The sequence below is a fragment of the Natrix helvetica genome (genome assembly GCF_964273705.1).
Source record: "Natrix helvetica genome assembly, chromosome: Z".
NCBI classification, from domain to species: Eukaryota; Metazoa; Chordata; class Lepidosauria; order Squamata; family Natricidae; genus Natrix; species Natrix helvetica.
Window position 1 is genome coordinate 118,981,657 of NC_138554.1, and position 17,158 is coordinate 118,998,814.

The window sequence follows — 17,158 nt, forward strand, 5'->3', positions numbered from 1 at the left end:
CTGGTCATGGAAGCTCCCCCATTCTGCCTATGGCAACTCAAGAGCAGGCCAGGAGTGTGCTTTGCGAGTTAACAACCCCCTTATAATGCACAATACATTTGAAATGTGAGTAGATTCCTATTTTCTTTTTAGGGGAGCTATTCCATCATTATTTAAAGCTTTTGAGGATTATTGCATAAACTGGAGGTTGTCCTGAGCTCCATATAAATTTTATGATGTACTACTCACTTGGTATCTGCAAGGCTCACCAAATTAAGAAAGGATGAGCTCCTTTAAAACATGTGATCAATAAAAATTGGGATATTTGATATTCCCTATATTAGCACCTGCTCCAGTTGCCAAAGTATTCCTGAAAATTATGAGTTTGGGAATGCAATATATTACATACCAATGCATTAGTTAGTCCTTGGCTTAGAACCATTCATTTAGCAACCATCAAAGTTATGGCAGTACTGAAAAATGTGGACAATAATCAGCCTTCACACTTATGACAGTATCTCATTAGCATATATGTACAATGGTTGCAACATTGCAACGTCATGCTATTTGTGACCTTCCTAGAGCGCTTCTGAGAAGCAAAATCTGGGGAAATCCAGATTAGTTTAATGATCATGTGATTTGCTTAATGACCACATCAAAAAAGGCTGTAAAATTGACCATTAACAACTGTGCAACTTAACATCAGAAGAGTCAGTCCCAAGCAAATTGTAAATTGAGGACATTGAAACGACCTATTGAAGGTGACCACTGCAATATGCAAAAAGTTAAAATACATTTGGAAAGCTATATAAAACTTTAAAGCATACGTGGCTGAGTTAGATAAATAAAGGTTGTTTTGACTACTGTATTTTTTGGAGTATAAGATGCACCCTTTTCCCTCAAAAAAGAGGCTGAAAACCTGGGTGCATCTTATACACTGAATACAGCATTCTTTGCCTCCCGAAACCCCTCCCCTTCACCAAAATGGCTGTGCATAGCCTTTAGGAGCTTTGCACAGTGCTCCTGGGGGGCTGGGGAGGGCAGAAATGAGCGAAAAACAGCCCGGTGTTTGCTCATTTTTTGGGCCCCCCACCCTCCAGCAGCACTCTACAAGGCTCGAAAATATTATTCATGTCCTTTTAAAAAAAGGGCCCATTTTTGCGAAAAACAGGCCATTTTTGGGAAATTTGCAGAGTGCAAAAACTTTTTTTTTAATTTGCCTCTTCAAAACCTTGATGCGTCTTATAGTCCGGTGCATCTTATACTCCGAAAAATACAGTAAGTTTTAGCTAAATAATGTAAAATAAGAAAGCTACATATAAAAAAAGAATATCTTGGTAGAGATAGACAACTTTATGAGCCACAATGGTGCAGTACCATGTTTCCTCGAAAATAAGACAGGGTCTTATTTTCTTTTGACCCCCCAAAATTGGCTTGGGCCTTATTATCAGGGGAGGGCTTATTGTTTTGGGGTTGCCGGGCAGCAGCTCTCTTGCAAGTGGGCTCCCAAAGAGCCAGGCACAGCCTCAGGGGCAAAGGGCTGGGTTGCACTGTTGCAGCAGTGTAACACAGCAGCCATAAAGCAACCATGCTAATGAGCAGCCACCCGGCAAACCCTCTTTCCAGCCGGGCACAGTTCCATTCACTGACCTAGGGGTATCACCAAGCTGCGTGAGCACCTGTTTGCCACTGCCTGGCTCCCCTGGCTTGGCGCCTTTGAAATGCCAGTGAATGGCACTCTGCATGGCTGCAAACTGCATGGTTTGCGCAAGCGGCTGTTCCATTCCTGCTCGCATGCCTCCCAGCCTCACAATGTCCTGGCCCAGCTCTCCCTGCAGAACCAGGGCACCTCCGCTGCCGCCACCACCATCCCAGCATGGCTTTTTCAGTGGCTTCCAAACTGAGTCTCCCGGCAGTGGCTGCTCTGGGCATACACTCTATGGTTGTGTGCTCTGGGAGTACGCTCTGCTGACAGCCATCCCACAACCATAGAGTGTATGCCCAGAGGGGCCACTGCCGGAAGACTCGGTTTGGAAGCCACTGAAAAAGCCATGCTGGGATGGCGGTGGTGGCAGCGGAGGTGCCCTGGCTCTGCAGGGAGAGCTGGGCCAGGGCATCATGAGGCTGGGAGGCATGCGAGCGGGAATGGAACAGCCGCTCACACAAACTCCCCTCTGGCTGCCTGCAAAATTTCACCAGGCTCAAGGTTGATTCAGCTTTCCATCCTTCCGTAAAATGAGGACCCATATGAATATATTGGGGGCAATATGCTGACTCTGTAAACTGCTTAGAGAGGGCTGTAAAGCACTATAAAGCGGTATATAAGTCCAAGTGCTATTGCTATAGCTATTAATCCATTGTGGTAAGTTGCAGATAAGTTGTGTAGAAAGTATATTTTTAGAATACAATAGAAAATTTAAATTTTCAGTTATTTTAATAGTTTGAAAAATTAAAAACTTTGGAAACATGTATTTTTAGACTTATCTAAAGAACATATTGGATCATAGAACGTTCCTTGTAACCCATTCAACTTGCAGTAATTTGTTTAGGATCAATGTTCCAGAAACATAGATACATTAGCCCCAATTAAAATAAATTTTAGTTGAAATAGGGGCTACAGGGTCACCAGGATACTTTTGAAAATCTAATCCACTAACTTTCTTTAGAATTAAAAAGACCTTAAGCAACTCTGCTTTAACAACCATTAATTATTGTGATACTTATTAGTTGAGAATGGCATTTAAGGACACGTTTTCTTTAATACCTGTTCCACAAAACAGCTAGAAAAATAATTAAGAGTTCTGCACTTTGATTTTCCCTTCACTCCCACAGTTTACTCTCCTGTAATTAACTTTGCACATCTGAAAGAAGCTTTAATATTATTTGAACATTTAAAATGCCTTTAAATAACCAACCAGTTTATCCGGTGGATAAAAATTCTGGCTGTTGTTTTCAGAATATTTTAGATGTAGCCTCCACTATTTTCACTGAGAAACGCACCAGGCCATATTAAGCTCAAGAATTTATAGAGCTGAAAAATGGTGGCCAGAGATCACAATTACCAGTCTTATAAAAACAACTGGACAAGGAGTTCCATGAAGCCAGAAGTTATGCATTATCCATATTTGGAGTGACTAGTCAAGAACTGATGGAATCTTATCCTTCAGAGAAATGTATGGAAATAAAACCCAAATTCTTTATTATTCTCTGGGTGGAACGTTTATCTGGGTAGAAATACAATCTCCATACAGTTAAGTTTACATCACAAGTCAATTTAGTAGCCCATCTAAAAACTCTTATATAATAAGCTTCCCCTTTATATAGTCTAATTCTTAGGCAAATACAGTGTCAATCTTTCACATCTTAGAATTTTCCAGATGTATGTCAGGGTTCCAAGTAACAGCCTTAACGGAAGAAGACTCAGAGGCTTGAGTTTCCTTAAAGTTCCATTTTATTAGAGATGTCATATTGGCACATCTGGGAAAATCTGAATCTGAAAGTGTCCAGGTTTTCCCCACCCAAGTGAAAGTCTAAATCCCTGCCCAGCACCCACATGTCTATCACATGATCCAGTCAGGCACCATCCAAAACTGGAGATGCCTCCCAGTCACACCATCGCAGCTGCAAGGCAAGGTGTCCTTGACTCTCTGAGAAAAGAATGTTATTTTGACTATATATCACCCATACTCTATATAACCCCCCCACCCATTTTCCGAGAGTAGAAAATGTGGTAGGCTTGAAGGCGCAATGTAAAAGATGGCTTCCAGGCCTGACAATGTGTTGAATAGCAGTAGTACTTAGACATATACCGCTTCACGATGCTTTAGAGACTTCTCTAAGCGGTTTGCAGCAGTTGCCCCCAACAATCTGGGTCCTCGTTAAACACCCACAATAAATAAATAAGCAATAAATAAAGACACCTATCAATAAATACATAAATAAATAAAAATAAAAAATATTTTTAAACATAAATAAATAAACACCCATAATCCTTAAACAGCATGACATTCCATGAGTTCAGTTTCAGGCTATTTGTTCAGAATTAATTGTTCTTCAAGCTCTTTGGCAAATCTGTCAGGAAAATAAAAGACAGGTATTCTGAACATTCAACTTTGAATGTTCTCTGTTATGATATCACCCGCTGGAAAGATGTTACCCCTCACTCCAAAATCTGGATGGCATTCAGAAAGCTTTGAAAGATATAGCTGTTCACCCAGGCTTGAGGGCAGAATGCAAATGGGTTTTCTTTGGTCATCTGTTCTGGGGACTATTCATATTTTATTTTTATCTTTTATAATTTTTAATGTTTTTTTAAAAAAATTGTAAACTGCTTAGAGTCACGGGGAATTGGGTAGCCTGTATATTTCATAATAAATAAATATTTTAAAATGACTAGAATATTGCCTTTAAGATAGTTTATTAGAACATTGATTTTTATTTAAGTAGGTACTTAAGGACTTATTGGACCATAGCTAGTGTGTTTATTGCTATTGCCTAGATATCAGCATGAATGTGTTTTTTATATTGCCATAAAACAGTGGCCATTCATTTCTTTATTAAGTATTATCATACAGTCAGTTACAACTGAGTGGAAGCAATTGCTGTTTTACATTCTTTCTTCATGGATTTCTAGAGTTATAGGAAAATCAACTCCAGTAACAGTTCAGCTCTTAATGGAGAGTAACATTCTGAGTATTCACATCTGTTTGAATAATCATTCTTATACAAATTTTATCTGGTTGCAATTTTTTAAAAACTGCTCATGCTGCTTAGATTACTACTCATGTATTAATTATTATCTATTTATTGATATATTTTTTGAATATATTGACATATAGATACTTCCAACTAACAGTTCAAAGTAGCTTGTTGTAAAATTGAAAATAAACAATAAGTAAAAATGAATTGATGCTATAAACATGAATTGATTTTATGACTATACAACTCTACAACTATATTTATACAAATATACAAGCAACATATAAATATAAAAATATGAATATGCAAATATCCAAATGAAAAATGAAATAAACAATAAAATAGAGAATAAATAGAAAACAATGAACATTAATACATTATTATTTCAAGTAAGGCCAATAGAACACAGAAAAAATGCTTTCCTTGAAAATAAGAAGAAAATGCAAAATATTGAACAAGATTGCATCTAACCCCATTAAATATCCATCAAACCCCATCAAATACCCATATTTCATCAATATTAAAATTCATTGCCACTCATGTATGAGTTTTCCAAAATGAATAAAATATTGGAAAGATAACATCTCCATATATGTGAATTAATAAAATCCAAATGAATATGGTTTATTTTAAAATTTGGAAGGTATCATTTCAGATTCTCTTTGCAATAATACTTATTTGAGAGGGTGGTTAAACTGGATTGGAAACTAGGTACATAACTCAAGCCAGCTCTCTCTGTAGACGTATGTACAAATACGTCTGTCCATGATAAAATAAATGTGAGCATATCTCTTATGTACGTTATTCAGAGTGTTAAATATGGACAGTCCCAAGTAAGTTGTATAAAATCCAAATAAATCTAAACCTAAACCTAAAAGTTAGTCTATTAAAAGAGAAGTAAGCAAACAGTCAAATTTGCCCTGAAAATTATATCTAGATTGAAGGCATCAGGCAAAAGCAAAGTCATAGGAGGTCAAGATTCAATGTAGGTTGAAGAAGATAAATATTTCCAATAGGGAGTCACAAGACATGTGCTCAACAAAATTTGCCTCAGTTAGCCCACATTCTGCTGATACCAGCTGGTGATGATCACTTCACAATTGGACCCTACCTCTCCCTTGAAGTCCAGCTTTGCAATCTTGCCCTTGGCAATACTCAAATCATTAAATCTCCCCCACCCCCAAACATCATTGTACATGATTAAGAGAATATAAGAGCGATAGTTCAGAACCTGAACTATTTGAATCAGATCATTATTGTATGGTGTACAATAGTAGTAGTTCAGAACTACTATTATTGTACACCATATAATTATGATCTGATTCAAATTGGATCTTAGTATGTGTTGGGATCTGGGTTTCTGAAGAATCCACTCTGTTTCTGCTTTCTCAAGTCTACATTTCCTCTAAATCTAGATAAAGCAACAATGGTCAATGTCTTGTATTAAGATGTACTTTGATTGGAAACATATGCCATTTTCTAACTATCTAATACAATCTGTTCAACTGCACGTTACCCCAACTTTGCACCAAACAAAGAGAAATCAAGATTTGATAAGGAAATCTTTCTCTCTTTTTTTTTAAATTTTTGAGCAATTCTTCCTATGCATTCTCATTCTACAATTTTTCCAAGAAAGAAGAAAGGAAAATAGAGTGATCCAATACTGTAGCACTGTAATTTACTTTTAGTTAATATGTCCTTTTCTTTTATAGGTTGTCATTTTGTATTTTGAGCCGAGTGTTTTTCGGTGTATTCTCCTAAGGTGGGTTCGTCTTCTGGGATTTGCTACAGTTTATGGAACAGTCACACTCAAGCTGCACAGGTACAGAACACTTTGCTGTTTCAAATTTAGTATATATTTAGGGTGCATGCATCCACAAATGTTTGTGCAAAATTATAGGAGTCCATTATGGCCTTTTGCTCGTAATAGAATCTCATTTTCAAGCAATGAACTAGAATTTTTTTTTCAGTCTGTGATTATTTAACTGCAGCAAAGAACTTGGTCTGCTGTCTTTTTATGTGTGAACAAACCTACAAAGTTGTCCTATGCATTTATCATTTTAAAAAACACCTCTTACACGTGAAAACAATTCTTGGTAAAAATTGATCTAAAACAATAAGGGAGAAAATATTTTTTCCTATTCACAGGCTACACTCCCCAAAATAGAACCAGGAGAAGAGAAAAAGGACCAGGAGAAAACTTAGTTTGATTTAATTTTGCTGAAATATAAACAAAATTCATTAAATAGCATTATTATGATTAATTCTTTTTCTTGCTACACCATTTTTCCTTTGGTGGCTAATATTCCTTAAAGACTATTGCCCTAGTCTCAGATTGTATGGTTCTGTATTATAGTAACAAGGTTGTTTAGGAAGCAAGAGACTAGAAAAGAAACACTGTCACTTCGAATTTAGAATTTAGTTGCATCAAGATTATTCAGCACTGCAGTTCTGCAAAATTTCCCCATCAAAGGCAGACTTTGATTCAAAGTTTTCTGAGGTATCAAGTTCTGTGTGCATTGGTGAGGATTAGTAGGAGCATGACTCAGATCTATTTTTCATATGTAAGCACCCTGATAAATATTGACTTTGAGACCTTTTGTCCTCCTTGTGGAAAACTTTGATAAGGGACAAATAAGCAAAGCACTAATAGGGAGATAATAATCTATTGATGGTTTTTAGAAGAAAATAATGAAGTTGCTTGAAAACTAATGCACCTCGGAATATATAATCAACCAAAGAAGTTGGCTCAGCTGTTTTTATAGGGCACGTTGGAGGGGCATTTGAATTGATTGTGCTATGTGAAAACATCCACATTTCATGGTGGGAAATTGCACAGGATCATGGATCTTTGAACATCTCACTGTTAAGTTCTGGAACTGGTGGTTCTACAAAGACAGATTTGGCAAAACAGGTTAGTCAAGAAGAACAGTGGTGCTGATAAGTTAGCCTAGAAAAACAGATGCCCTACATCTTCTCATCAAGGTAGGGAATCCATGGCTTGTAGAAAAAATGATCCTCTGAACCACTTTCCTTGTTGCGCTTTAGAGTCCCCAGAAATCACATTCTGGCATATTAGTGGCAAAATCAGGAACTGGCAGAAAATGAAAAAGTGTAATGCTTGCTGTATTTATTTACTGATTTCATTTTATTTTTATCAGGCCTTTTTCTCAGTTGGACTGACCTCATCCTCTTCACCACCCATCCACTTTGGATATCAAAGTATGCTGACTCCCCCAACCCCTGGAAAATTGCCAATCCCAATTATACATAGAAAAGAAACTATTAAATCTAGATTGTACCATTGCATTGTGGGAAAAGTTCTAAAATGACCCGGTGAAATGAAAATAATAAGTATCCAAAGAAACATGCATACTAGATCTAGTCTGCCATTACCAAAGATGGATATGCTTCATTATTATTGTATCTTCCTTTTCTAGAGTGAAGAATTTCTATACTCCACTTTAGCCCAACTTGGGCAGTCTTTTCCTTCCAAATAAAAGGGAAAAGGTTGAATCAAAATCAAGGTCAACTCTTGATGACTTTCAACCACACAAGTTTCTTGATAATGCTATAGAAAGGGTGTGTCAATTCCTTCCACTGGGATTCTTAAAAAATTGTTTCGTTTCTCAATCTAGTCAGCAGTCCCTCATCTAAGTACTAACCAGGTGTGTTTCTGCTTATCTTCCCAGATCAGCCACAATTGGTCACATGCTACAATCAAAGTTCTTTGAACCATGAGGACAAGCAAGGGTGAAGGAATTAGTAATGCTAATGATTTTATATGTCTTTGTTCTACAGAGCTTTGAAGGTGTTCTTTTCTCGAACAGCTCAGCGCATTCCATATATGACAGGTGGGCGAGTGATGAAGATGCTGACTTTGATGTTTTTGGTTGTGGTGTGGTTTCTGACGGGCTGGACTTCAGCAGTCTGTGAAAATTTGCAACGAAATATTTCACTCATCGGCCGAGGGCAAACATCAGATCATCTGATCTTCAATATGTGCCTGATAGACCGGTGGGATTACATGATGGCTATTGGTAAGATGCTGTGGTTAATGTGGGTAACAATGAGAGTAACCTCTGCTTTTGTATTTTTTTTCAAGTTATGAAAAAAATGACTTTATTTTTTTAAAGCAGACTCATTGAAATCAGTGGAACAAGTAAATCAAAACTAGTTTCTGTTTCCTCATTTCAAATGATCTAATCTAAGTATAATTAAGTTGGAGATCCAATTCAGAATTGATTAGATCCATGAAAGTGTTTTCCTTTCTTTGAGAGATAGATGATAGATAGATAGATAGATAGATAGATAGATAGATAGATAGATGATAGATAGATGGATGATAAATAGGTAGGTAGGTAGGTAGGTAGGTAGGTAGGTAGGTAGGTAGGTAGAGATAGATAGACAAAGAGAAACAGAAAGATTCAGAAAACAGTAAGGATTCTACTATGTCTCACTAAAGATTATATGGACTTTTTTCTTTCTTCTTCTAAAGCTTCCTATTCAGTATTTTAGAGAAAACCAACTAAAGCATGGGTAATTGAAGAGCAATGGTAGTAGACTACATTGAGTGACAGTAGCTAATTAGTTTTTGCTTTTCCAAAATTTCAGCCACCATGTATCTAATAAACGAAGTTTCTGTTTAGAACACATAATAGTCCTCCCTCTTAGAAAAGCTCAGAATTTGCAGGAAAATGGAAAATTGCTATTAAAGCATTTCCCCCTTTCTTCAAGTGTGATATATATGCATTATCTATGTATATTTCAGGATAGCCTATTAAAAGAAAAAGTAAATGCAATGATTTATAGAAAAATGATATTGTAACACATATCCAGAAATATGAAATTGAATGCATACAGTACTGAGTTTTCCAGACGTTTTATTTCAGTTGCACAAGTCAAAGAAAAAATAAAAGCAGTATAAAGTTTAACAAATTCGATTTCCATTTAGAAGTGAAGTTTCTAGTTAGGATACATGCTTGGCTTAATTAGTGCTTCCACGTAGGGTTGAGAAAAAAAACGAATCAAGCCTTCCTGTTCAATAGTAGCTCTCCTCCAGTATATTTTGCAAAAATTATGTATGTTGTCTAATTACTGACTATATTTATGGTATTTTCAAGAGATTCAGTAGAAAAGCTGAATGCATTAATCAATTATGAGGTGCACTTATACAATTACTAACTTGGGAGTCAACAGATAATGTATTCTCTAGTTCAACATCCAACTGTTTTCTGGGAACATCATAAAAATGTCCAGATCTTGTTAGTATTTGGTTTATCTTTTCCATCTGTAGAAATCCCACTGGCAAATGGGCAAAGGCAGGATCAGTTTAGGGTAATTGGAAGTCCAATGCAGCACCAGGTTTGTACCACTGAGGCGTACATACATACCTAGATTGCTGATGGAGTCCTATAAAATGAAATACTGTATACAGTGGTAAACCAGTGGTTGGATTCATCCAGCTCACACCAGTTTGGTAGAACCGGTAGCTAAATTTTTCTGGAGTTCAATGAATTGGCTGAAGTGAGGGGTCCCTCTCCAGCACTGGAAGTAATTTAACAAACAGTTCATCCAGGGTCAGGTTGGCGGTCACGGGAGCCCTGTCCCACATATAAGGTGAAGCTGGAGGGCCACACCTCCCACGATGGCCAACCTGACACTGGGTGAACTGGTTGTTAAATTACTTAAATCGCACCATTGGGTAAAATGATGCATTCAGTATAAAATGCCTGCAATGCTTGTATTTAAAAATTGATTGTGTATGCAGGAGAAACATGTGTATAGAAAATTTAAATACTTATTTTATTTTTTTCATTCAAAATTGTTTGTTAGATTTATATCCCAGCTTTTCATTTAGGAGCTCTAGAGGGCACATGTAGCACTTCTCCCTCTCATTTTCACCCACAATAAACTCTATGAAGTCAGATGGATTTCTTTAGAGAGAGAGAGACGCATATTCCCATTGGCAGAGAAAACAGAATTCCTTTTATTTTGAAATGTTCTTTTCCTTGTTTTTTTCTCCTTGATACTTCTATAGCAATTACTTCCATTTCAGCTACGCAGAGAACAAAAATATAATCTATCACCATGAGATTTCTCCTACTTTATAAAACTTTATCTTAATCTCCACTTATTCCTGTCTTTTAGTTACATACCTATCCATAAAAGGCACGTCATATTAACTCACTGTTCTGAAGCTTCCCAAAGAGTCTTCTTTAAGGCAGAAAATAGGATGGAAAAAGTAGAATTCCTGTTCTGAAGCTGCTGGACTTGTTTTCTATCCCAACTTGGTCAATGACAGGAGTCCCCAGTGTGGCATCATACATTAATCTCAGATCCTCCTTAATCATAACAGGCAGAAGATGTCCGGCTGGCTAGTGGGTCAGCACTGCAGCTGGAGTTTGGTCAGGCACTACCATGCATGACAGAACCATAGGGCCCTGGCCCATATGATTTTCCCATGTCTTCAATCATAAGTACCAGAGTAGATTTATTGACTTTTTTCAATCTCTGTGGCAGCCCCCTTTCTTATTTGGAAGATCCTACCTGTTTCTCCTTTCCTTCCCAAATTCAGACTATCATGATTTCCCGAAAATAAGACAGGGTCTTATTTTCTTTTGACCCCCGAAATAAGCGCTTGTCCTTATTTTGGGGGAGGTCTTATTATTTTTGAGGTGCAGGAGGCAGCAAGTGTGATCACCTCATGGCTGTGGCTGTGTTGCAATATTTTTGAGAAGAGCTTATTATCAGGGGAGGGTTTATTTTAGTGCATGTGCTCAAAAGCCCAATTGGGTTTATTATCTGGGGAGGTCTTATTTTCAGGGAAACAAGATACAAAGGCAAGGAGGCAGGATATGCACAGACCTTGGCTGAACCAGGAATGGGCAGAGCAAGGCAAGTGCAAGTGTTTAGCAGTTGCCATCATGACAGGAGAAAGGAGGGGTGGGGCCCTGCTTAGATGGCTTCCACTTGGGGGAATCAGTGTTCTATAACTTCCTGGAAACAGAAAACATTGAGAATAGCCCTAATCCTAACAGAACCTAAAGTAAATCAGTGGTTCAAGTACAGATTGGCTACGGGTAAGAAACGTGTCCTGAAAGGCAAATTAAAGACAGATTTCATATGGTTGGAAAAGAATTGTGTAGGACAAATAGAGGCAATTTTTCCTTGTTACATTCCACTATTTTTAAACAATCTGCCTCTACTACTCCAGATATAAGCAAAGTTCGACTACCCCAGAAATAAAGCAGAAACAAGATGGCTTGAAACTATAAAATGCAGTGGGGTAAGGTCAAAATTTTCTCTCATACAGTGATTCTTTTCCTTTTTAAAATATATCAAGTTGACTTCACATTTTTCGCATTTAAGAGTCTGTGAATTGTTCTACATATCTTAATTATCCCAAAGTGTTTGAGAAATGTATCTTGTAAATGGAATAAAAGAAATAAAGAGATTTGGCCCAAATATTTAGAAAGAGCAAGCTTGCTTGCTGTTAATTGATGCAGTGGACAAAGTTTTTCTCTTTTTTGTGGCTTGTATTTGATAGAACATTTTCCCTTGGGAACTGCATACGGTTGGAGCAAGGCATGAGTCGGTGTGGTAGGGCAAGATGTTTATGGAAGCCTGCCTATTTTCTATCTGAAATGTCCCTTCCTCTTTCTGAAACCCTCTTTTTCTTGATTAAGCAGTTGTATGGCAGTATCCTATTTTTTTTTAATCGAAGAACTAAACTGACAAGAGTTGTAGAGGGCTAACATAAGCCCAAAGCCAAACTCATCTGTAAATTAAGCCAACAGCCATTCAGATATAAGTTTCTCATTTCTCATTTATCTCCATGGGGAGATGCAAATGATGCGAGTTTCATCATGTCATGATGAACACAACGTCACAGGGCTTTCAATTTAGTGTAGTTTTTTTTATTTCACCTTTTTAGGATTATAATAGGCATAAAAGCAACAAAAAGACAATTTTAATAAACCTAAATATATAACATATTCCTGATCCATAAAACATATCTTTGAACACTCTTTTAATCTCATCATTAATACAGTAGGGCTTCAGCCTTTGTATTCCAACTAAATTACCTGGTTCTTTTATTATGTTTCTCAAATTATATTGGAGTGCCCAGTTAAAATTCTAAACTGATAGGGTAATATTGTTTTTATATGTGCGTGTGCATCTTTGCATATGTACGCGTCAGAAACAGCTATAATTAAGCTTTGTGCCATATAGCAAAGAAGAGTGGAGGCAAAACAGCAGGAGCAAAAAAAGATCTTAAAAGGTCCTATTAATGTTAATGTCACTACAAGTGTCTAGTTTAATGTCATCTAGAAGGCCAAATTTTTTCTGGTACAAATTTAATGCTATTTTAACCTAATGAATATGGGTACTAAAATTTCTACCCAGAATTAAACCACAGATATGTTTATTCCTGCAGGTGTTGAGATTCAGAAATCAGTTAGAAATCATCCTATATTGGCATGTTATAGTTCACCATGACTATCCATATTGTCATATCATAATAACTTTATTATGCAACATAGTGCAGGTAAATTAGTTGATTTTAAAGTCGATACCTCTGGTATAATTTTTTACGGTTTGCATTTTGCTTTTATGTCTTGAGTTTAATTCATTTTGCTTCTATGTGGCCTCTTAACTTCACCTTCATTTAATTTTTCAGACTTTGATAAACATTTGTTCATGCTTGAAAGCTTTGCATCTAACTATTATTTCTTAGACTATCTAGACAGCAAGAAATTATGAAGTCTAGATATTCCCCTTGTTGCTGGAGTGTTGGAGTGGTCTTTTCCCAAAAGGTAAAGCAGTAGAAAAGTACATTCTACCTATTCAAATTTAGAAAGAAAATTAAATGATCGAAGGAGGCCTCACCCCTGCCTATTTTTTATATACCTGTATTTTTCTGAGTATAAACGCACCTTTTTTCCTCAAAAAAGAGGCTGAAAATCTGGGTGCATCTTATACATCGAATACAGCATTTTTTTGCCTCCCAAAGCCCCACCCCCTTCACCAAAATGGCCGTGCATACCCTTATGGAGGCTTTCTGAGAGCTCCTGGGGGCTGAGGAGGGCCGAAATGAGCAAAACATGGGGCATTTTTGCCCCCCCCAGCCCTCAGCAGCACTCTATAAGCCTCCATAAGGATATGTATGCATTTTTTTTGACAAACAACTGGCCCGTTTTCATGCCTTTTATTTGAAAAAAAACTGGGCCCATTTTTGGGGAAAATGGGCCGTTTTTGGGAGGTTTGCAAAGTGCAAAAACTTTTTTTCCCCTTTTCAGAAAGCTCTTTAGTTAGAGTGATTGATGAGAATTACATTGATCAAGTGCTATGCCAGCAGAAACAAGTCTTAGGTGCTGCAGATTGTCAGCAATTTCCTTCTCCAGCACATGGATAAATACACCTGGAAACATCTACCTATCTACCTACTCTCACTCTCTCTCCCTACCTACCTACTGTATTTCTCTCCCTCTCCCTCTCTATCCCTCTATCTGCCTACCTACTTTTTTATTTGCCTCTTCAAAACTTTGGTGTGTCTTATACTCCGAAAAATATGGTATAGTCAATTCAGTGAAGTATTGGTGGAGAAGGTTCTATGTTGCAAATAAGTATGTTGTTCATTTATATCTTATTATGGTTTATTCCAGGCAGTTCAATTGGTGGACTTATGATAGGGAAATCACTAGTTTAAATAAACTCAAAACCAATTTAAAGTCATAGTGTAGACAAACTTAGCGTTTTGGACATATATCCAAGATCTGAGGAGCTATGAAATTCCATCTTACTTTTCTTGAATAATACTCCTTGATTTTCATGCGCCTTTAAAATTATACTCATATTGACTGTAGTTTCAAAGCCCTTGTAATTTGGCACCTCTGCAGAACTCATGACAGTTATGCCGACTTTGAAAAAAGTTGTCTAAGAGACATTATAATAGAAATACCCACCCATCCTAATTAACTTCAGACTTTCTTATTGTACTGGACTAGCTCTTCAGACGGTCCTATGTGTTAATTCTCAACCTTGGGGTTTCAATCACATTATTTTTGACAAAATTGCTAAATAAGTGGTTGTATTAGAAAGATTGTAGCATTAGCAGTTCTCTGTACTGATCTTAGAACATACTGTACTGTCTTTATAATTGGATCAGAATAACAAGTCATATTAAATTGCCTCCTTGTTCTTATTGTGTAATCAGAATTATGGTTCATGGTCCAATTGTAATGTAAAAAATGCTTACATTTTGTTAACATCTGCAGACTTTCCTATGCCAATTGTGATGTTAGCTTGGAATTAATTATATGAAGCTAATGCCTCACCCTACAACATAATTTCACAGGATACATCTAAATTGGGTAATTGTTGCTTTGGGTAATAATTTGTTTTTTTTCAAGTACAATGATATGTTCATTACTGCTAATTATACTAGTGTAATTTTAGGCTTAGTGCAAAGATATACACACTTAAACTAGCTTGGGCTGGGTTAGGTTTTGATTTTTGTAGGATCCAGATAAATCTAATTATTTTTCAGCGCCAAAGCATTTCCATTTTCTAGCATATATTTAATAGTTCCTGTTTGATCTGAATACTAGCCTATAATTCAAGGGTTCTCAACGTTTTTGGACTGATAAAAGCATGTTATCACCACTTGAACAAAATTTGTGCCATGGTGTTGCTAATAGCCAACTGCCAAACTTAACAATTATTATCATTATTATTTTGTACAAGTCAAAGACTGTACATAATGTTCCCTCTACCTATTTTTTTCCCCACTGGCTGAAAGTACATTAATTCGGCTGAGTGCCTAAGGGAGGTCTATAACTCACAGTCTACTGGTTTCTGTCCCGTACCTTAACTCCTACACCAAACTTTTTTTTCCATGTCTTCCCCTCAACCTCTCACCTTTTCCAATGCATTAACCCATCCTTTTATTTTTTAAGAATGTTTACAGGGCTTATGTGGGGCTCAATAGTATTATTTAAAATAGGTTCTTTTGTTTGCTTTGGTGAGCAGCGGTGAATTATTAGCTTTTAAAAACAGCATAAATAGTGCCCTGCTGGATCTCTGGTTCATCTTGTCTAGTAACCTGTTCTCACATGGCCAACAACTACCCATGGCTAACTACCCAAGAACGTATATTGGTATCCCAATGGATAGCCTTTAGAGACTGATACATTGCAGCAAAGTTAATAGCCTCTAAACCAAACTAATAACCATTGATTCCCCAAATATATACAATTTTACTGAAACACAGTTCTGCTTTAGATTACAGTTCAAGGTGCTCGCTGTTACTTTAAAGGTCTACCTGATTGGATCTTGAGTATCTTCAGGACTTCCAATGACTTCTATCAGCCATGAAGATCCCCAAAACAAGTTTCTTCCAGGGTTCTCACCCTTATGTAATGTCATCTATCAGAACCTTGGGAGCAAGCCATTTCTATCACCGTTCTCTGGAATAGTATCTTTCTAGAGATCAGATCAGACTGCCCCCAACATTTTTTGGTTTCTGCAAAGCCAATAATATGTGGTTGTTTCAGTAAGACTTTGGGATCCAACAGTGGGGTGCATCCCTCTGGCTTGGGAATTTCTTTGTTGTTAAGTGATTTTTCCAGAGCTATGATTTATTTTCCTTTTTCCTTTTATCCATTCATTTTTATTACACCTTATTTTTGCTTTATTCTTATTATGGCTATTGTGTTATTTTATTTTATTTTTTAGTTCTACACATTTTAAGCCACTCAGAGATAGCAGTTGATTGGCAGCATACAAACCCAGTAAATAAATAAATAAATTAATACAATTTTTGCTAGTGCAAGCGATTCTTTAGCTAAATGACTACATAGATTAAACTATCTTTTCTTGAGTAATGCAATGTAGTTGAACTACTGATCATGGAAGCTAACTCAGAAGGCTACAGAATAGAAAACTATTATGTAGAAAACTAGGAGTATGCAAATATTTCAAGTCTGAACCACTTGGAACTGGAATCATCCCAGCAAACCTCTCTTGTGTGTGAAACATATGATGTTCAGCCTCAAAATAAGTTTATTTCAAATTTAAAACACTCTGCTTTGAGTTCCAATGCTTCCAACAGCACTAGAACAGCTGTTTTTGCACATAAGATATGAAGTCCATAGACTTCATTATAGTCTGGTTACTTGACATGATATGTTTCTCTGCTTCCCATGACATCTGCCTGGCTGATTTCATGTGTAGGATTGGTACCAAGTTCCTTCAATTAAACATTGCCATCTGTTGAGATCTAGAAGTGGGATTTTTCTGTAGCAGAGGTAATAATGGTGATGATGAGCATAGTTAAGCTTTGTTATTCTTCTTAAGTTCCAGACTGATTTCTTGTCTCTTCTGCTGCTTTGACCATGAGGTGTCGAGAAGAAATAATTTAGAAAAGGAAGTTTCACAAAACCAAGAGCATAAATCTAGCTCCACTCACAGTTCTTTA

At 36.8% G+C, this 17,158-nt stretch overlaps 1 protein-coding gene across 1 annotated transcript in view; it reads left to right on the forward strand.

Annotated features, from left to right (window-relative positions):
* The window catches only part of GPR158 (G protein-coupled receptor 158), a gene marked incomplete at its 5' end in the record, with an annotated part of 148,882 nt that overhangs the window by 115,756 nt on the left and 15,968 nt on the right, over window positions 1-17,158 (forward strand). Inside the window, 2 exons of the mRNA XM_081970675.1 lie at window positions 6,390-6,499; window positions 8,479-8,717. Of these exons, the coding sequence (XP_081826801.1) occupies window positions 6,390-6,499; window positions 8,479-8,717 (349 nt within the window). The remainder of the gene's footprint in view (window positions 1-6,389; window positions 6,500-8,478; window positions 8,718-17,158) is intronic.